The sequence below is a fragment of the Ostrea edulis genome, chromosome 2, assembly GCF_947568905.1.
Source record: "Ostrea edulis chromosome 2, xbOstEdul1.1, whole genome shotgun sequence".
Taxonomy (NCBI): domain Eukaryota; kingdom Metazoa; phylum Mollusca; class Bivalvia; order Ostreida; family Ostreidae; genus Ostrea; species Ostrea edulis.
In genome coordinates, this window is record NC_079165.1 from 58,568,368 (window position 1) to 58,591,623 (window position 23,256).

Genomic DNA, 23,256 nt, shown 5'->3' on the forward strand with positions numbered 1-23,256 from the left:
ATGACCGAGGTCATGACAGTCAGCAGGAGACCGGACAAAGTGGACATCAACGAATCCCAGCTGAAGCCAGAAAATGAATTCAGATACCTGGACAGCATTTTCACAGAAATAGAGACAAGATGTCAGAAATCCAATGCAATCAGCTACTAACTCGCCCCTCTCCTAAAACAGCCCAACATCCGCATGAGCACCAAGGCGAAATTCATTAACGCCATTTTCTTACCAACACTCACGTATCAGTACCAGAAATGGTCCCTAAAAAGCCCTCGAGAGGAAGCTAATCAAATGCGAAATGAAATGTCTAAGAAGAGCGGCGAACAAGACTAGACGAGACAAGATCAGAAATGAAGTCGTATGAGACATGGTAGGAGCAACACCAGTCCCACAAAACATCGAACACCAGAGGATCAAGTGGTTCGAACACCTCACACGGAATGCCTCCAGGCAAACCAGCTCTTTATGCATACAACACCAGATAATATGGCTGGATGAGAGCCAGAGGAAGACCAAGGCGACGCTGGAGCGACCACGTGGCAGACACCCTCAGAGCTCACATGATGTTCCTTCTCCGGGCCACTCGCCTTGCTGCTGACGGACAACTGCATCTCTCCGTGACCCACACCAAGCGGAAGGAAAAAGTAAAGTAAGTAAGCTGCTTTGTGGTCAGTAGAGGGAACCGGTGATAAATGGGTCCTTACTGTGCTTGCAATTTGATATAACCATTTCTAAAATTCGTGTTTTAGAATTGATTTTTTAAAACAAATCTACTCAAACAAATTCGACAAATTCATTATAACAAATTTAATCTGTGATAACGAAATTTCAAAGTTTGAAATTACAAATTTAATTTGTAACAACGAATTCTGGAATTCGTTATTATTTTTGATGGGTCTTAAATGGGTTTCCGTACCGGGGAATGAAGCTATCTATAAAAGCCAATTATAAAACTTCTAAATTATGTGTTTGATATAAACTTTAAATTCTTGAATGGCATAGTGGTTTTAATTAAACTGTTTCAGATTTAATGTGTGAGGTAATTAAAAAAAAAAATCATCGATCGACAAATTAAGGAAGACCGTCTCGCCCACTGTTCTATGATTAAAACAATATGATTGGATGGTTTATAACTTTATACATTTTGTCGGACGTAAGTTATGGCGCTGTCTCTGTCTGTCCGTCCGTCCATGTGTTGTCCGAGGTAATGTGGTTTTTTTACTCTTTTCCGTAGCGGATGTATGTACAGCGTTGAAATCTGGTCACAATTTCTCCCTTAAAAAGCGTAAGAGTGAGTTTGCACTTCAAATGGATTGGTGTACCGTGAACTACGTTAGGGCTAAAAGTGCGTCAAACAGTTTTCCTAACTTTTTTTCGCTAAACATATAGTTATTGCCCTGAAATTTAGTCACAAGCTTTCTCTGAGATGAATAAAAGTCCAGTATGCATTTCAGCTGAATTGGTGCACCCACCGTGATCTATTTTAGGACTAAAAGTAGGTCAAACTTAACATTTTTCCGTTACGGATACAGACATTGGCCTGAAATGTAGTCACAACCTTCCTCTCAGAGAAATGCAGATTTGGTTTTATATATATATATATAAAGTCAAAAAATAAAATCCAATACTCAAATTTTTATCTATAAGCGCGTTCGCCCTGCGGGCTCGTCAGTAGATTTTTAAACAATGTACACAAGTTCCATTATGACGTCATCCTCGTGACGTTATGTGGGCAACGTTAAACATAATATACATATATAGGCCTATATATATATATATATATATATATATATATATATATATATATATAATCTACAACGAGTTTCTTCGTCCTCCCGAAGAATTAAAAAAAAAAATAGTCTGCAGAACTGTAGCTCTCTGAGAAAATATTAGGACAGATCTCGAGTATTTTCGATCGACTTTGTGATATTTCACACACACACAAACACACACACACACACACACACACACACACACACACACACACACAGAGAGAGAGAGAGAGAGAGAGAGAGAGAGAGAGAGAGAGAGAGAGAGAGAGAGAGAGAGGAATCGGTTATGGTTTTCTATTTCTCTTCTTTTTCAGGTACTTCTATGGGGAAATTTTTCGATTTAAAGTGCATTTGTAGATAATGAGTACCTAGCCCCAATGATAAATATAAATGAATGCAGCGTTGGTTTATTTAAGTCAGTGTGAAGACGTGTGTGTGCTTGTGTTGTTGCTTGTTTACGACCATTGTAAACGCATAGGAAAGCTATTTAAAAACATATCCATCATCCCTTACCAAACCTGTAAAACGTGGAATCATTGGTTCTCTTCGGTACATTAACTATCGAAAGGACATTTGCACTGGGTATTGTATGCCTGGGGACCGTTTGGAAGTGACGTCAAAACAGTATGATCGATTAGGAATCTGTGCACTTATGGTACCGAAACAATTTCTGTAATCACTAAAGGATTTTTGTAACGTCGGAATGTCACATGTACTTGCATGTGCTATTACTTGATTTAATGACTTTTTGTAAATTAAAATCTTTGTGAATTTTTCCACAAATATGTTTTTAAAGAGGTAAAAATTTGAGCGTTTGATATAACATGTATGTCAGGGATGCTTTAATGATGTATGAATATTAATTTTTGTATCAATTAAAATTCAGCGAGAGAGAGAAAAAAAACCACAGAAATATATTTTTAAACATTATTCATATTCCCAGCTAAATTCGTTTGATATATTTTCTATATCTATGTACATTTGAGTGATGAATTGCTCTCAAATGGGTGAAAGATGGTATTTGAAATACGCTGAAGCAGCACCATAATGACTGTGGTCAACGTTGAGCTCATCTCGGTTTGATTATAATGATTTAATTTAATAGTTTGATAATATAGCCTCTATTATTGATATGTAATGTTCAGTACGTTTTTATTTCTTACGCCAACGGACTACAAGAAGGACGGCTCCCTATAAAAAGGGGTCTTAATGATAAAATCGCGAAAGTTTGGTTTTTTAATTTTGGGGGGGGGGGGTATTTTTATTTTTATTTTAGTAGTATGACATGATTTACATAATTTGACAACAGTTGAGAGTCTAATTACATCTAGTTTTGGATTTATTGTGACCTAAAAATTCACCTTGAATGAAGTCAATGACGTTATGTACAGTTTACGTGGCTGAACAAATGCCTTTCTTCAATAATATACTTTATATCATAGTTGGTCTTCTCAAGGACGACAGTCGAATGGATACACGAGACCCACGGGCCACAACGCTCATTTGAGTCACCCTTGGCCCTGCTATTCAGGGATGCCTTAGTATTAAAACAACTAGCAAGGCCCTGCTATGTTGAAGGTGATTTTTAAAGATTTTCCCCACATATTTGTGTATGATGTGAAATATTAGCACTACGCTGTGTCCATGTATGATTAAAAAAAAAAATGCAGAAAACAAAAAGCAAAAACCAAAAATCCCCCCAAAAAACAAAAAAACCAAAAAAAAACCAAAAAAAAACAACAACAAAAAAACCCCAACTGAATCAGAACATTTGCATATTGATGTGATTTAGTGTAGTGCTACTGTTGAAATTTTTCTTCTTCAAATTTCCTATATATTCTCATGTAAACTTTGATTCCCTATTTAAGCCAACATTAGTCAAATATGAATATACACTGCATTGGATTGTTTGCATGTTATTACATGTATATCTAATCAGTAGTTTTTGATAAGAAGATTGATCAAAGATTATACATATACACACATGTATTTCAATGTAAAACTGTGACCCCCCTTTGAGGCCACATCCCATCCCTCTCCCGGTCATGGCTTGATTGATTGATTATTGTTTAACGTCCCTCTCGAGAATATTTCACTCATATGGAGACGTCACCACTGCCGGTGAAGGGCTGCAAAATTTAGTCTTATGCTCGGCGCTTATGGCCATTGAGCGGGGGGGGGGGGGGGGGGTCTTTGTTGTGCCACATCTGCTGTGGCACGGAACCTCGGTTTTTGCGGTCTTATCCGAAGGACCGCCCCGTTTAAGTCGCCTCTTACGACAAGTAAGGGGGTGCTAAGGACCTATTCTAACCCGGAGCCCCACGGGATGGTCATGGTTTGAAGAAAATGAATATGCATTACCTGAGAATGTTTGCGTATCAATGATCACAAATCGTGGTCCTGTTAGTCATGAGAAGCAGATCTTCGAAAATCTTCATATATTGCCATGTGAAAAGTTGATTCCCTATGCGGCCTTCAAGAGGGGTGGGGGTGGGGGTGAGGGTGGGAGTAATTTAAATAAACTGAATATGCATTACCTGAGAATGCTTGCATGTTGATGTGGAAATAACCATGGTCCTACTGGTCATTAGAAGATTTTTGTAGATGTTCCCTATAATTTCCCGTATGAAATTTATTCCCTTGTTGTGGTCCGACTCTACCTCCAGGCCGTGATTTAAACAACTTTAAATCTACACTACCTGAGGATGCTTGTATATTTTAATGACTAATCATGGTCCTGTTGTTCTTGGGAAGATTTTTAAAGATTTTGTTCTTTATATCCTTGTGCATTTTTATCCCCTATTGTAGCCCCCACTCTACACCCTCTCCCCTACTGGGGGGGGGGGGGGGGGGGGGGGGGGCACACTATATGTTGATGCTTGCATTATCAGTATGACTAATCATGGCACTGTTGCTATTAAGAAAAGGATTTTTAAAGTTTTCTTTGTATATTCTCATAAAAAAAAAGTTTGTTCCCTAATTGTGCTCTCCTAATCGCCAGGTTTAATTATTCTAACAAACTTGGATTTACACCACACGAGTAGGCCATCGTCACAAACTACGCCTACTGTCTCCGTTCACACCACTTTAAAATGGGGTAGGTACTCCCGGACTCGGTAAGTGTGACTAGCGACAATGGAGTATGCTTGCATATTAATATTATTAGCCATGGCCCTGTTGTTCTGGAGAAAATTTTAAACGATTTTTTCCCCACATAACGGTACCCCCATGCAATACTTTGCCCCTCCCCCTACCGTGGTCCTACCCTACTCCAGGGGCCATGGTTTAAACAATTTTGAATCTCCATTCATTAAGGAGGTTTTCTCATGAATTGTGTGGTTTCTAGTCTAGTGGATCTTGAGGAGATTTTTTTTTTTTTTTTAAATATGCCTCTATATTTTCCCTATTTTTTAATTATCTCCCCCTTAAAGGGAGCGTGAACCTTCATTTGAATAGCTATGAATCCCTTGATACCTAGGGATGCTTAATGGCAGATTTGATATTAGAGACATTTCTTTCCTGTGGTTCTGAGAAGAAGGCGGAAATGTATAAAGTTTACGGACAGAGTCAATTTGTTATTCTAAATTTACAATCATGACATTCTGTGATATTTTATACCTGAATAAAATGAAAAAAAAAGAAAAAAGACAGACTCTGTACAAGAAAAGCTCACTTGAGAGGCGTATTGATATGGTCAGCGTTCATTTTTAGATGTTTATAGTCATAAGTAATGTCGGTGTTCTCCCCACTTATCTATAGTTTGGAATATGGATGAATGTTATGTTACAGGACGACCCTTTAATAGTACAGAATTTCACCAACGAGATGAAGATCTTTTTGGGCAATATTCGGAATTCATTCTGCATTGCAAGTACTTCTCACTTCGACTCAGTCACGTTAAACCCGATTCCACAGCTTGATGCAGAATCTTGTATATGAAGGCCTTCCATTTATGCCAGCATCTGTCAAACAATTGCGTCAAATTTCCGAATTGCTCCAACACTTTTCTTGTCTATAAAGGACACCATTCCACAGAAATGTCTCACTCAGAACATCCAGTTTATGGAATTTCCATAGACACGGTGTCTGGGAATGTTTCTGGATTCGCGTTAAAGGGTAGGTAATGTGTAAAAAGGTAAACAGCATGGCGTCAGATCAATGATACCTATTGTATTCGTTTGAAGTGTTTTCTTTTTAAAAGAGTACAGCGTATATCATCTTTATTTATAAATGTCTATTTTACAATGCTACACCATTTGAAAGCGTTAATTTCCATGAACTTTTTGGACAACGACCAAACCTTGTATGTAGTTTATGCATATCATTCTCACGATAGGTTACGATATGTAACACAAAACACACAAAAAGAAAGACAGACAAAAAACGCATATATATACAGTGTAGTTGCGAACTGCTGAAAAATGCTATATAATCACTAGCCTGAATGATCCAGTAAGGATGAAAATAGATTCTTTATAAATACAAAAAATGTTTATCAAAGAGACATGTTTTTTATTAAATTAGTATAATGAATGTAAAATCAGTGTCCGATGAACTGTAGGTTTTTAATGGGATTTTAATGAAATATCACAGTGCTTTCAAAGCCTACAGCAGCCTTGCCTCCCTTCTATGGTCTCACACCAATTCATCTCAAGTAATGACCTGCTGACTCATATTATGAAAACCAAAGTGGAATATTTTTTCTGCTATTTTCTTGTCATGGTAAAATAGTTTGCTGTTCTTTAGGGATAGATGTTGAGTCATATGTGCAATACTTTCTCCTGGTATATCATTGGATAAATTCGCACACCCGTGGAACCAAGTTTCACAATTGCAAGTGGATTTGACAAATCAAATGAAACATTAGATTAAAAATCCAAAATCACCAGGTGTGAAGAGAATATAACTCTGAAAAACACTGTCACTTAAAACATTTTAAAAATATAATGGCACATTTTAAACAAAGACGGAAATTTGCAATTCTTCGATCGACAATTTTCTGTTTGTTTCTAACCCAATGTGTTTTTACAGGAATTTCATACGGTGAGATTTTAGATAAAATATTTACATTTCAAAATTTTAAAATGTTTTAAAGGAATATATCATCATGATCGTTGTATTACAATTTCAAATATTTAACCAGGGGATGAAATTAGATGGTCTGAAGGAGGGGTGAAATGAGCCTGTCTTCTAAAGTTGTGTCAGGTCTTCTTTTATTCCTCAGACACGGTTGTAGCATGCATATAAAAAGCAAACGCCTGAATATGATTTTGGAATCTTCAAAGTTAAATAAGTCGAGGTTCGGGGATTGCCCGAAGTCCTAGCGGGTCCAGGGCCAATGCTTCCCGACGATAGGTTTGGGGGCAAGACTTCCTCCGTTCCCCTGAGAATTTGAAATTCAAATTTGAGTCGATATGACAATCAAAATTAATACATTTCAAAATGTTAAAAAATGTTTCCTTAATTAATTCAAAATGAGGGATTTTTGATTTTGCACAGTGCCTATACGAGATCCAAGTTTAATTCACTGACTTGTGTCAGACATTCGAGCTTTGTGCATAGAAATCCAAGTGTTGTGGATTTTATTATCATTTCAATTTACCGGGAGCAAAGGGCAATTATATGTCATAACATTTACACCGATAAAGCAGTATCAAGTTCTTCTATCATGGGTCTTATAATTCGATATCAAGACTTTCGATAGCTGATTTAGTGGTTATACGTTAGTGGGTGTGTAGCATATCTCCAGAATTCTTCGAGGTTTGCATAGTGTGCAATCGGACACGTCGCAGTTCTTCTCAGGTCCATAAAAATGCAATTTCTCGGGGCCTCGAGAGGATGCGACATCTGCCCCCTAGGAGAATTGAATTGAATGCGTCATCTAGCGATTTGTTCACTGGCACTTAGCATCGCCTCTAAGGGCGGAGGGGGGTGTCGAAGTATAAGTTTACTTCATAATTGTCTAAACTTCTCGATAAGCAAATGAAAAAAAAATAGATTTGATCCAAACTTCAAAATCTTACACTGTGGGGAAGGGGGTTTGTCCTTTTCCACAAGTACATGGATTCAATTCATCATACATTCTTACTATCCAATACTACCAGGGGGAAAAAAGGGGGGAGGGTGTCACCTTATAGGTCTTACTTTACATCATAACTTACGTTGCATGTAAAAATAACGCTTTATTAATCTAATTAAAATCATCTGGTTTGGTTCCATATACTACGTACTTCACTACTTATTTGTGTAGATAAGTTGCATGTCAACATAGATAAGTTGTATGTAGGCCTACATGTTGTATGTTGACCAAACGTTGGCGATATTTGATATTTTTGTAAAAAAAAAAATTCGAATACATGTATATTCGGTTACATATTTCTTGCATGTCAACATAATGAAGCTGCATGTTGATATATTTATTGCATGACTATCCATGTCGACATAATGAAGCTGCATGTTGATATATTTATTGTATGACTATCCATGTCGACACAATCAACAAAAAATAACTTGTTTTTGTGGACCAGATGTATGCAACTATATGATTGTACAACGGTGGAAATGGGGAGATGTAAGCGTAAATAATAATTGTAGGATTTTACTGAAACAATTATAGGTTCTCTAGTACATAAAGAAATACACGCATTTTAAGAAAAAAGACTGGAAAAGGTCCAAATAGAAAATATCAATATGAAGTTAGTAGCAATTGGGGATTATATCTGTTTGTAGGCGACGATGAAATATAAAAGTCATATTACATGTACATTCTTGTATGTATAATCATACCAAATTTTTATGTTATCATACAAGTAACATGTATACACATTACGAATAAACTAAAGTAATCAAATTATTATTATTTTATATTGTTTGTTTCTTTTTTAAACTTACACAGGGGATTATAGGTTATCTTAAAAATGTGGAGGAAAAAATTCCCTCAGCTTTATTTATAATAGATAGAAAGTCTATGGTAGATCTGTCATTCCAAGATGTAATTTTCACCAATTAGGTTAGTGTGAAAAACGCGCTGCAGTTCATACCCTCATGTATTTTCAAAAGAGAAATTTATTATTTTGTCTATTTACATTCTACTTTCATCGATATCTCTGTTGGAAATTCCAGCCGTATATTTAACAATACTCATACCCTCGTTGTTCACAACTGCTATACGCATTCACGAGGAAATGGCTATCAATACAATTTGTATTGATATCAAAGGCAAACATATTGGAAATGGAAATCTATTTTGATATGAAATTCCTGGGTCATGTATATTACATAATCCAAATGAAGCAAGTGATTTTAATATTAAATTTTTTCTTCTTTTTTCTTTTTTTGTTAAACATTAAAAATATAACTAATCTAAATTTGACAACCAAAATTTGGACCATCTGAATGCAAGTATAAGTTTATAAGAACAATATTTGACCTATTATATCTTTATATATGCTCCGACGTTAGAAACATTGCCATGGAGATTTTGCTTTGTTTTTTTTTAGGCAGGCAAAACTCAATATGAATATATTATATAACATTTTTTCTGTGAAACCATTTGAGAGAATCGTGAATCAGTCCCTTTAAGTTTCAACACAATGATTTACCATCTGGTCTCAAGAACATAAACTGAGAATAGACGAATCAAACTAACCTTTTAAATAATTTTCATAAACAAATAGAAATTTCAGTATATATTTGCAATTAACTGTTCTAATAAACCAGCAGTGTTATTAAACATCTTTGCTATAGATAAATCTTAAGATAAAAGTAATCCAAATTATTACTTTAAGGTAACTCCATACTCGCAGTTTTATCTGATACAAGTTTGAAAAATGTATTTATTTCCATTCATTAGAGTTAAAACTAACAAATTATCAAATAAAATACATATGTCATCACACTTTTTAAGACAAGAGACGTACATAAATAGAATCATCTGTCACCGTCAGAAAATTGCAATTTTCCTTAAACAGCGTTATCAAAATTTCATACAAATTGGTTATGATGATATAGTACCATTCATAACAATTTCATGAAAGTGTATCTTCACAAAAATATACAAAATGTCTGTAAAAATAAAGGAAATATATCGCATAATAGACTTAATAAAGAAATCAATAGAAACAGAGTTATTGCCCTTGGATTCAATATCTTAAAACGTATCATTGATTATTCATCTATAATTTAGACTTTTAAAATAGTTTATCTTTAACAAGATTTTTTACAATAGATATCAGGAAAGATTCCAATAAAATATATGTTCCTATCACCCATAAATGTAAATAAATCATTGATTTTGCAAAATCTAATGACATCACAGGAGGGTGGAATTACTTTAAATAACTCTATTCTCAGTTTATGATCTGTCACGTATGCGCAGTTTTATACGCCTGATATTAGACGGTGTGTTATAGTACAGTATAATCCGTCTTTCCTTGTGGGGTTTCTGTCCGCCTGTCTGAACTTTGTGCATTGTTTTCCCTTGTATGTTCATAGATTGGTTTGAAACTTGGAAAACTACAGACCGTGTGTAACCTTTGTTGAGGTCTACCCCACTTTTTCAAAAAGCTTTCGCCCTTTATGTGAAATTAGATTGTACAAGGATACGTGGATTAACCAATCTCGACCCTACGCCTGTTCACTTCTCTAAAGAGAATAGGTCTGATTGAGTGTCTCTGAGAGATTCATCGACAAAATATGAAACTTTTATAGTGACTTTTTTGTTGTTCAAAGTAATATTGGTTGGAATAAGTACAGCATTATGTGGGGTCCAGTTGTCTTCCTTGTAGCTCTCTAGTAGGCTGTTATGGAGGAGGGCAGACGAAAAGAAATTTTATGTTAGTGAGAATATTAACTATCGATTTGTATTTAAATGGCAAAAAGCAAATCTAGTGATTCGACAGAAAAGATAGACTTGTGAAGAAATGGCAAAAGGGAAAATATAGGGGAAAAAAGCTCCAATCGAGCATCTTCGCTAGCCAAGGGTTTTCGGTCCACTCCGCTCCCCATTTATGGGGAGCGGAGTGGACCGAAAACCCTTGGCTAGCGAAGATGCAATCGAGGGGGTTAGGGGAGAGTTTGAGTGTTGAGAGCAATCGGAACTCCTCGAATGTCTCCCGCACTCGACATAGATCTCGGATGTAATACGATGGCTTCCATGAGTGAATTTGATGCATTGTCAATTGTGACGTCACAGCAATGCATCAAATTCGCTCATGGATGCCATCGTATTACATCCGAGATCTATGTTGAGTGCGCGAGACATTCGAGGAGTTCCGATTGGTGTTGAGAGGGGTGACAGAATTTAATTTTGACAGTAAAGAAGAATTGAAGACAAACTTTTTATATTGAAACTGTGGATAATTATAATCAACATGCATTCTAAAAAAATCATCTGTAAGGACTATTCCAAGAACCCCCCCCCCCTAAACAAACGCAACATCGATCCGATTGACGCAACATAAGAAGTCTAGAAAGTCTAGACCAGACCGGGATTCGAACCCGGGCTCTACAAACTTAACTGGCCACCGGCGGTCGAATCCGGCTGACCGCTACATGCAAAGGTATGGGAAATCTCAGAAGTTGATGATTAGGCCAATATGGAGAAGAGTGATATTTTCTGATGAAACTCAAATATATCTTGAATGAAAACCACCTCATCCTGTACTGTAGTGTATGTATGAAAAACAATGGAGCATACCGTCTAGAGTATTGGGCAACATTGCTGTATTGTCAGAGTGAGTGATGTGTTTGAGATGTTTTGTTGAACTAGCTATCTAGACCATAAAGTGATATTTTAGATATTTTAAAAATTTCTAAATCTAATAATCCTAAATCTCTTAATTTAAATAATTTTTTCATTTCCTCGATATGAAGAGTTCTTGTATGATTTCCGAAATAAGTTTAAATTTTATATTAATTGTAGTAATATTACCATACTTTTGTATATCAGCCTAGGTAATATTACCATGGGTAGCTCAGTGGAACTGGTTAGGTCACCTAACTAGTAATGCAAGGGTCTCGGGTTTGATACCCAATTGTTCCAAAGATTTTTCTCTCCGTCTTTGCTACAGTATAAACGTCCATTTAATGTAAAACATGGGGCGTTACATGCACCCACACTTTCATTTGTGAATAGTTTTAAAGTGCTATTAGTAATTGTACTTGATATTTGGTTTGGACCAATATTCATCATACATTGTATTTAGTTTCGGGGGGGGGGGGGGGGGGGGGGGGGGGGGGGGGGTCCTTGGTGGAAACTATATATAAGGAATGAGACAACATTTTACATATTTTAAAGGAAATCCTATTGAGGAACATTGGTAATATATATATATATTTATATACTTGGAATTTTTTAGGGGCTGAAGTCTTCTCAATAGACCCTCACTATGGCAGTGCTTGTGGAGAGACAAGAGTTTTGGTCAGTGGCATTGGTTTTTCACAAGACAAAATTAATGAAGGCAATCAAGTTCTACTTGTCTCTGATGTCACTTCCTATGATTGTACAGTCAACAAGGATGGAACCATAGAAACCATGATCATGTGCTATACTGTGTAAGTTTCTTCCATTACTGAATACACTGCAAACTTAATCCATCAAGAGAGTTATTTATTTCTCAAAATTTGTAGTGCATTGAAGTTGTAAAACCATCGTTTATTTCAAGTAAATGTTGAATGAAATATTATTGGATACATTTTGAATAACAATGTTATATATGGAGCATAATTCATGACAAGAACTTTAAACATTGTGTCAGGAAATGACAGGCATATTGCAGTCCAAAGTTTGGGCATAAATGCTACTTTGTTTACACTTTACAGTTTGAGGGTTTTTAAATTTTACTTGAAAATTCACATGGATAGGAATGGAATGTAAAGGAAAAATCTTAAGTATATGTTCTTAAAGACCACAAAGGTACAATTAATGGAAATCATATGGAAGCATCCTCAAGCAGTGTAGATTCATGTTCACACAATAACTCCTGGGTTCAATGGGGAGCCACAGAAAGGATTCAATGTTTTACATAGGAATATATTTTTAAAAATGCTTTGAAAATGCATGTATTGTCAAAAACCACAAGTGTACAATATGGTAATTGATATACAATTAGCCCTTATGTAGTGTAGATTCAAGTTTGTTCTCACCAAGCCAGGAGGTGGCCATAGTTTTACATGAGAAATGCAACAGCTCAGGTGAGTGATGTAGCCTATGGGTCTCTTTGTTGTTGTGTGATCCTCACATGACTGTTAAGGCCCATATGTTTCTTGTTTGAAATTATGAACATTTATATTTACACAGCTTTGCTTTTGAATATGTATATGTATGAAACGTTAAGTATTGTTATATTCAGATTTGGTATGGCGGAGGGTGCATATTATGTAAAGGTGAAAGTGGATGGCATACTGGTTGCTGATGCAGACATGTGTAAACCTAATGGTCCGCAAAGTAGTAACTGTCGATTTGAGGTCAGTTTGATGTTTGTCTCTGTGTTTTTTATTTGCTTGATCTCTGTTGAAAAATGAGACATAGATATTGGATACTTAGTTATAACTACACGACATCAAGGAATTTGTTACTGGTCATAGTTTTCAATTTTACACAATATACTTTAGATATACATATTTGAGAGATCCACATGTTATCCTCTCATAAGGTTGCAGGGGATATAGTTGCCTGTGAGTGAGTGGGTACGAAAAAAAAATGTTGTGGACACCATATTTCAATTCTTTATTCCTTATGCAACACAGCATATTGGTTACCGTATATAAAGAGTAATATTTCATACACTGGTCTTATACTTGCTAAATCTATAAGAGGTAGGACTAGGAAGATCCTTATTCATTTCTGGATAAAAATGTCTTATGTCACATCAGTCAGTTATTTAATGCTACAAGGTCATAGATCAAGGTCAAAAAATCTATTCATTCTAATTATAGAATTATTAATTATTAATTGAAGGGAGAAAACACCTATTGATGTCAAAGGTCAAAAAATGTTATTTAAAGTTGATATTTGAGTATGGTATCCATTGAATGAAGCCAAATTGCAATGGAATGCTCCTTGTTTATTTTCATTGTTGGACTGTATATTGTACACATTTACTTTAACCCTCACAATGCAGTGTAACTGTCACATTGATGCTATATAGATCAGAGGTAAGAGAGCGCTAAATATTTAAAGAGGTTGGGTTTGAATGTCAGTCTGATCTGTTTTGATTTCTTCCTATTACAATTTGAAGTTGTAGATGTATATTTCCAGAATTGGAAATGAGAACAATTAGGGTTGATGTCTTAAAGGAGAAAAGACATTTCAGGGAGAGGGATGTGAGAGTTTACAAGAGTTTTATTGCAGATCCCAGACAGGCCCTGCCTAGAGATTCAAGGACCTAGGTTAGAATCAGGGTCTGGATTAGTCATACATATTGTTTAACTCATTCTTTTACAAAACTTGGAGGTATATAATAACATGACAAAGTTTGTGTTTGTTAGGTACTAATGATGACTACTTGTCATGATGGGATAATCTGCTTTGTAGTGCCCCCTCCCCCCTCCCCCCACCTTGTAGTGAAGTCTAAGATAATATTTTTTTTCTTCTTTTACAAATTTACTGGGTGTTTAATGTTTAATGTTTTTAATAATCAATAATTTGCAGGTCAGAAAACAGAACACACCTTTAATTACAAGTATCACACCTGTTGCCTTCCCCCCAGGACCAGAGTCAGTATTGGACATGACAGCTCTAATGTTTACAGACAGGTTTATGACTAATGTGGCAACAGGCACAAATGGCAAAGTAGAAACTTTGAACAGAGTTTATGCTGGGCCACTTCCTTGTGCTTTGCAGAAAGAAAATGGAGACTTGTGAGTATATCAAGGATATTGATATTTGGCAAATATTTTCTTATGTGACTGCCAAGGACACATGAAATGCTATGGTAAGGTCTTATTAATTTCCAGACTTTTCTTGCATTTCACAAGTTAGCTGCAGATCTGTAGCTCTCTTGAAAAGCATTTGGACAGACCAGAGAGCTACAGATCCACCCTTATAAAAACAATTTACAATGCAGAAAAATCTGTGCACATTTGAGGCCTTAGATCACCTATTCTTGCATAAACATCTCAAAAGTTTAACATAAAAAAAATTCATAACATATATTCCCACTATGCTAAAATTGTGTCCAAACATACCGTATATACTCGCCTATAAGTCAGGTTTTTGGGAGTCAATTTTTGGTCCAAAACTCTATGTCCAACTTATAGGCGTGTCCTAAGGAGATTAGTATTTTTCTGGGCGGCGTAATGTAGTGTTTTTTAAATAACTCCGACGATTATCATGGACTACCACACAAATGATTATTGTTCACAAATATCTAGACATAGTGTATTGTTTATGTATTTCAAAATTATGTATAAAGTACAAGTATTTACATATTTTTAATTAGTCAAAAATTATTTACATACCGGTAACTAATACTTTCAATTCAACTAATCTATCGTTTATCGGTAAAATTGAATTACGAACCCGATTTAATATTGAAATAGTCATATGTATACCGGCTGAAATATATTTCATAAAAAAATTGAATATTGTTGACAGATAATGTAGATCATCATTCTTGACTCTTAAAAACTCTATCGTTGATACAATGAATTATACCGGAATCCCACATTAACAGTTTTCGTGAGGTGCGTGCCACTAAGTAAACACGGTGTCAGAAATTGTCAACCGATTCTGAGAAAAATTTGTACCGACTTATAAGCAGGTCAATGGCAAATTCCTACAGTATAACCTTAAAAAATACAACCGACTTATAGACGGACCGACTTATAGGCGAGTATATATGGTACCACCAAACATTCATAATGCCCAACAAAAACTCAGTCTCAAATGGCTTCATTTGTTGACATAGCCATGTTAGGTAGCCAGTTGAATCAAATCAAATCAAATTATTTTAGATATGATGTATTAAAAGTGACGCTGGTTGTAAAGTTGTTCACAAAGTTACTGGATGTTTTCGAAATGAAAAACAACGACTCCACATGATGTTTTTGGTCATGATTATGAAATGCTTCATTTCTGATGTCAAATATCTATATTATCGACACAAATGGAGATTTCACATGCATTATCAGATAGTTCTTTGTTCAAATCTTGAACCATGGAATCATTAATGAACTAGAATTAGTCTCCCGATTTTGAGATTAATTCTTAAATGCTAGAGGGGAATAACACAGGTGATCATTGTGGTTCTTGGGCAGCTTTTATTCCTCAACTGGTAATGGAGGCTCCAAAAAACCAGCGGATAGGTTTCACCACAATAGCTAGATGATGACTCTTGAAGGAATTTACCTTTATTAATAAATTTTGAATTGTCTTATACTTTTAGATTTTGTTTATTTTAGTTATGAACTCCAGCTGGATTCTTCAACTTCAAATTATGGTCATATAAAGTGTAGATATCAAGGAAATCATATTGGTAAGAAGTCACATAAATTGATACATTTTTTTTTAGATGTATTGAGGAAGAGAAGTCAAATTGCACTGACAGACACACATTTATTAACCATGACAAATTCAAGTGTACATGTATATACGTTTTTCACAAAAATATATTTATATCAGGTTCAGAAATTGGCAATATATTTTGATTTTTCATTGAAGAATAAAGAGACAAGATTGAAAAATTTTGAACAAGATTTGAAGGATGATAAAATTTTATGGATGTGTGAAATTTTTTGTCTATGGCATTGATAAATTAATTGCAGTGTTCATTTATGATCATGCATCTTCGTTCACTTGAGAATTCATATTCTAAGGGTACAATTTGAGACATGTTTAATATCAAAGCATTCATCCTCATGTAGTGTAGATTCAAGTTTATTCACATCATGGAATGCTGGACCAGGGTGGGGCCACAATAGGGTTAAGATTTATATGGGAATTGCAACTGTTCAGATGAGTGGTATGACTCATGGGCCTTTTGTTAATATTACTGATAGTGTTTGATTTCTGTGTAATTATGAAGTACATACCTTCACATAAATTATGATGCTTAGTAAATATTTTATGATTACAAGTTCAGTGGAATTGGAATCAGAAGTCAAAATATTTCATTACTTGCATATGGTCATATATCTTTAAAACCAGGTGCAAATCTATGAAAACAGGTAAATAAATGGAAAACATTAACCTGCATATTTACTTAATAGTAAATAAAGTTTGCAGAGTGAATGTTTAATTTATGATTGGAACATTTTAAGTAGGTCTATTCAATTTCCCTATTCTTTGATGTTATTTCATGCATATGTAACATCCCAGTCTGTAATACAAGAATCCCTGTCAAATACAACTTTTTTTGCAGGAGTCACATACTATTGGTTGTACTTGACAGTCTTGACTAGACTCACTACTGGTGCCCCGTTGTGTTTTGATTTCATTGAAGCCACTTTGGTATTCCTTGCCAGCTGTGCTGGAGTCATTCATTCAGTTTCCTCTTCATGCCTATGGAAAGCAGTGCATGTCTTCAGGAATATAACAGTAGCTTTCAGGGAATCAGTATTATAAATGTACTAGTTTGTGAATAAAATTTCCATTTTCTTTTCCTTTTAGGTAACTCTGTTGCAAGTTTTATAGTTGGTGATGGACCATATGGAAGGTCAGATTTTTAATTTTTTTATTTTAAATATAAATACTACAGTGATCGCAAAACTGATGCAAGCTGCTGCTAAGTCATCCTGGTGAACAACTATGTGATCAGGAATTTTAGAGTGATAGCCCTTAGGAGGGAGAAATGATTCACTGAAAAGCCAAACTCTCAATCAATTATCCAAATCGCCGTTTTTGAATTTGTGCTTTATTATGCAACATACCATTAGTCATATTTTCCTATCTTTCACTTACATTGATTTGCTTTGTTTTTGTGGTTTTAACATACCCATAAATTCAAATTTTCCTCAATCAGGATCTCTTAGGAAAAAATCTGGATTGCATGACTATAAGGTTCTGAAACTAATATTTTCGAGGGTTCTTGTATCACTGCTAGTTCATTGCTATATATTGGGTTTTCTTATACATTGTAACATTGAGTTGTGATGTTGACTAGATCTTGTCGTATACATTGTAACATTGAGTTGTGATGTTTACTAGATCTTGTCGTATACATTGTAACATTGAGTTGTGATGTTTACTAGATCTTGTCGTGCCATGAATACTCTCCTGGTCAGTATCAACAAACAGATCTATCAGTTCCAGACATATGCAGAAATTACTGGTGTATCCCCAGCATCAGGGAGTACTGAAGGGGGGACAAATCTTGCTATCACTGGGAGATACTTCACTGGGATGAAGGAAAACACTAAAGTGTATGTTGGAGGTAAGTTAATTAGTGTCTTCTGTTGTCAAATGAAAGGAGTCTTTATCAATACTTTTGAAAAAAGAAATATATGTTTACACACAGCAACTACTGCTTATCTTTTTTTATAGTATGCATGTCTGTTTATAGTTTTCTCTAGTTTCTCTCTCTCTATATATATATGAGCGTCTTGATCTGATTTAATCAGCACATAATGCTATCCTGTGTCTGTCCACCCATCATGCAGTGTCCCTGACGTGAATACTTCAGAATAAGAATTTTTGTAACCTTTGTAACTATCAACTACAATGAATGCAAACATTGGACATAGATTATGGTGTAGATTCACTTAACAAGTCTAATGTGCATACATTTAACTTGATAGATATCTTATATCAAACCCCTTACTTTCTCTGTTTCTCTGAGACTATCTTTAGAAAATATGATGAATTTTTCAGGTGTTCAGTGTGAAATCAAGTCAATTACCAGTACCGAGATACAGTGTGTTACTCCCAAAAAACCTGCAAGTCTGCCCTCATACTTTTGTGGTGAGTTTTTATACACATTTTTCCTATTTTTCATGCATCATCTGTTAACCTGTTAATCAATGCCACCAATCACTGGCTGATCTATATAACATTAACTTGGAATTTCTCTAGGGCTAGACCTGTATGTATGATGTATCTTACAGAGACCTAATGACCTAATGATTTATTATACTCTCATGTAAAATATTCAAATCTGATTGGTCAAGAAGCATTTGAAAAAACATATTGTTACCCTCTGAGAAAAGAAAATATGCGCTCCAGGGTGATCACAGTATCTAGCAACGGGTAACAGTACTTGACAACGGATGATATTATAAAAAGTACCACCTGCGTCAAATTTATGCATGTATGGTTCGCCATAGATTGTTAGACAACATCGTTTGAACGTTTGTAATTAACGCAAATACCCACATTGATATATAAAATATCGCATGACGGTGATTGATCAAATGTCAATAGACGTAAATCTTTCTGCTTTTTTGTTTATATAACATTCAGGATAATAAAACAAATAATGGAAGTATTTGAGGGTTGAACATTGAAAATTCTCACCCCTCGAGAAACCATTTTCAACCACGGCTACCCCTCAGTTGACAATGGTTTTCTCAGGGTGAAAATTTTCAATGTTACTCTCAACTACATGCAATATTTATATAATGTGAATTATCTGTGAATGGCTAAAGGAGAGGGACAGTTTACAGCCATGCAAGTGTATCAATAAGGGTATAATAGGTTACATTTTTGTCAAATAAAAGTTTGAAAGAATTAAGATTGACATTGTCTTTATTTTCATTACAGGCAACCGGGGATTGACTTTGAATGTTTGGACTGGTCAGACTAAAACGTATGCTGAACTAGGAGATGTTGAAATGCTGACAAGCTCAGATTCTGGATACAGTCAGCTCCATACTGATCAATCATACTTCAGTCACTCAGCAAGCAACTATGTATCTCGAGCACAAGGTTTCTTTGTAGCCCCATACTCAGGAGAGTACTCCTTTATGATCAAGTCAGCAGATGTGTCGAGTCTCAGGCTCAGCACTGACAGTGATCCAGCTAACAAGGTAAGAAGTGAGAAGGTTTTGATAATGATTGAGTGTTTGCCCACTGTTGCAAGATGTTTCCAACATTTTTGATGACTATTTGACCTTGACATTGACCTATATACCATAAATTTTAATGGTACCTAAATGTAGCTTAAATCTCTGTCTTTCTAACAGTATCAATAGTGGGCATTTACTGCTGTTGACTAAGATATCACAAGGGACATTCCTGTTTCACAAACAGGTCTTGATGTTTTGTGAAGTATAGTCTTAATTTGGGATGAAATTTTCTCCTGATTTCTTCTTGTTTGACCCAATATTTGTTAGTACTCGCTTTTAATTTTCCATTTATTTGATACCATAGTAAAGGACAAAGTTTTCTTTACTATAATGCTCATAGTAAATAGAAATGTAAGGAATTTCTTGTACTTACCAGTAAATCATTGTGAATTTTCAGGTTGAAGTTGGTAAGTGTGAGAGCACTTGTCCTAAGTATTCATCAACACCAAGTCAGACCTCAGGAAGGGTAGCACTGATTGAACAGCAAAAGTAAGTTCTCTGGATATAATTCCAAAGCTAATTGATAGGGACAAAAAGATGAGACTAAATTTGATGGCATACTGAAAACAAACGTATATTTACGACTTTTACCAGCAAATTGCCAGTGGGAAACATGTATTTGCTAGGGGGTCAACATACACACCCTTTGCATCAACAAAATGACTGGCTCATGACATGAAGTGGTTGCTGATGAATGTTAATTAAGGATATTTCTTTGTGAATAAGTTGGTTTTAAAATCTTTTGCAATTTATATAATTTTTATGTTTATGCATCACTTATTCCATTAGATGACACTACCTTAATGGAAAAGTGATACCACATATTCGTTTTGAATTGGCGATTTCACCATTTCAAGTTTGTGATATTACCAATTCAAATAGGTGATATTACCAATTCAAAATGAATAGGTGATATCATTAATTTCAAAATCTGAATAGAATTATGTTATCATAGATAATATCATTTAATGGCAATAAATACCAAAATAACACCTTATAATATGGAAGCATGCATATAGAGCTTGATTAATATTATATTACGTATACCAAATATATGTAAATGAACAAATAAAATGGAAAATAAAAAAAAATGTATGAAAAAGAAATTAAAAATTAGAAATAGATGTTGTAAACAAATAAATTTAGAGTAATAATCAATTGATTAGGATGATAAAAATTTATTTGTTTTAATGATAAAGCAAGTTAGATATCTGTCATTGCTGTCATTGTTTTCAAATTTTATAATGGGTGACAATTGATAGTATAGTTGAAGGTAGAGTCTTGAAAACATGATGAATCTGTTACATACTTAATTTGTTGAGTGACTATGACTACCATACAAAGCTGTTCCATCATATGTCCCTTTCATGCAATATGCAAAGCTGATCCATCTCCCCCCCCCCCCCCCCCCTCCAGCTGTCTTGCCTGTTTTAGCTCACCTGGGCTGAAAGCTCAAGTGAGATTTTCTGATCGCCTGTTGTCTGTCGTCTGTCCGTCTGTATACATTTTGCCTTTTTTTATGTTTAAAGTAACAAAATATCACATAATGATGTCCACACACCCCCCCCCCCCCCCAAATTTTGTGACTCAAGTGAAAGTTCTTGGTGCATATTCATTGGCCATACCTAAATCAATTTATGGAGAGAGAACCTCAGTAATAAGGAAGCACTGATTCTTATTTTCTGTAGATACTACATGGAAGTGTTACACTCACATGGATCCTCTGGAGACCCTTCAGTTCAAGTAGCAGCTCACCTCTATAACACAGATTTAACCAATCAAAGTACAGGAATTGCCACTATGGAACATCAAGTTGTGAAGGTGAGATACTTCTTGAAAAACAGAAATTGGTGAAATATCTTATTAAGGTCAGATGATAGTTCAGCTCTACACAGTGGGCTCACTATGACATCATACTGACATTCTTTGCTGTAAAACTTGATTTATACATTTTGATTCACAGTATTTTATTATAAGCACTGGAAGAATAATATCTGAACACTTTGATATTTTGATTCACAAAACTGTAACTTGGACTTTGAATTTCCCACTTGGGTGTTGTCAGAGTGGATGAAACTTCCAAAATTTGTTGTTCATTGAAAACGAATTTATCAATATCACTAATGTAAATGTATAGTTTCATTATGAATGTGTGACTCTTCAGGTAACATCCACCGTCAATAGAGAGGTGCAGAAAATTCAAATTGTGGTAGGAACACCAGTAGGCAGTTCTTTGAATGAAAAGCAGGTTGTTGTAGTCAAGGAAACCAGTGGTACTTTCTCTGATGCAACCTTCAGACTTGGGCTGTATGGTGTCTATACAGGTTAGCTGGAATTTTATTCACATGTTACTGTCTGGTTTAAATCCTTTGCTATATGTAAGGTAAATGTAGGCTAATAGATGAATGAGGGAGCGATACGTTGGGTAAATATGCCAAGCGTTTATGTTTCCAGAGTGTGGGACTAGTGCTTGTAAGATTAACAATAACAGTTTGGTAATGTTTGAGTTTTTGAAAGTACAGTAAAACATGGTTATAGAGAACCTTCAAGGAAAACAAAAAACTGTTCGTTATAACCAAACTGCATTATATCCAATAAAATTTCCTTAATTTACTCCGGATGGTGAATTGATATCACTTTTGCAATAAGCGTGAATTCTTTATAAGTGTACTGGTTCTAAGCGTGTTTTACTGTGTATGAAATGATATACCTAGAGCCGCTTCACATTGGCATATTGAATGAAACATGTTAGCACTCCATGAAATGTATGCCAGTGTGGAGAGGTTCAAGGTATACCATATCATATACTTTAAAAACTGAAAGACATTTCTTGTATTTACATTTTAATCATTTTAATTGCATATTTCAATACTAAACCAGTGGTGATTGGTCTACATAGAGATTTGGTCAAGTGCTTCTATACGCAGTGATTATAGTCTATTTCAAAAGTTAATTTAGGTTTATGAGAAATAACCTTTCATTTCAGTTAGTAAAGAATATTACAGAACTTGACAGAATATGATAGAACTTGAATTCTCTTGATAACATGTATGCTATGACTTGCTCTTCAAATCTTTTGTCATTGCCCACCTTTGATAGATTTTTATATCCCTATGTAACAGGAAGGGAGAAAATGCAACAGACCAGACCGGGATTTGAACCCGGGCCCTCTGAATCTCTAGTCAGGTGCTCTACCAACTGAGCTAACTGGCCACCGGCGATCGAACCCGGCTGACCGCTACACCTATAATCTCATTGTTTTAAAATACTTGATTTAAGAAATCGATATTTCCAATGGAATTTTCTTACATCTGTTTTTTTTCAATATATTTGGTAATTCACTTTTCACAAGTTTATGCATTGTAAATTCTTTTAGTAAAATTTTGCTATATAGCTGTGTTTTTAGCTTTCCCAAATGAATGTCTGAAGAGCTATTGTCATGACCCCAGTGTCAGTGTTGGCATAACACTTTAAGGGAAAAACTTTA

At 35.1% G+C, this 23,256-nt stretch overlaps 1 protein-coding gene across 1 annotated transcript; it reads left to right on the forward strand.

The window, feature by feature from the left end:
* LOC125679985 (fibrocystin-L-like) lies at positions 1-22,781 on the forward strand. The gene is made up of 11 exons (XM_056153411.1): positions 1-121; positions 12,125-12,320; positions 13,118-13,232; positions 14,419-14,627; positions 17,958-18,139; positions 18,577-18,666; positions 19,465-19,730; positions 20,167-20,258; positions 21,458-21,590; positions 21,934-22,093; positions 22,756-22,781. Exons 1-11 carry the CDS (start codon positions 1-3, stop codon positions 22,779-22,781), a joined length of 1,590 nt encoding a protein of 529 aa, XP_056009386.1.
* Positions 22,782-23,256: the final 475 nt, after the last annotated feature.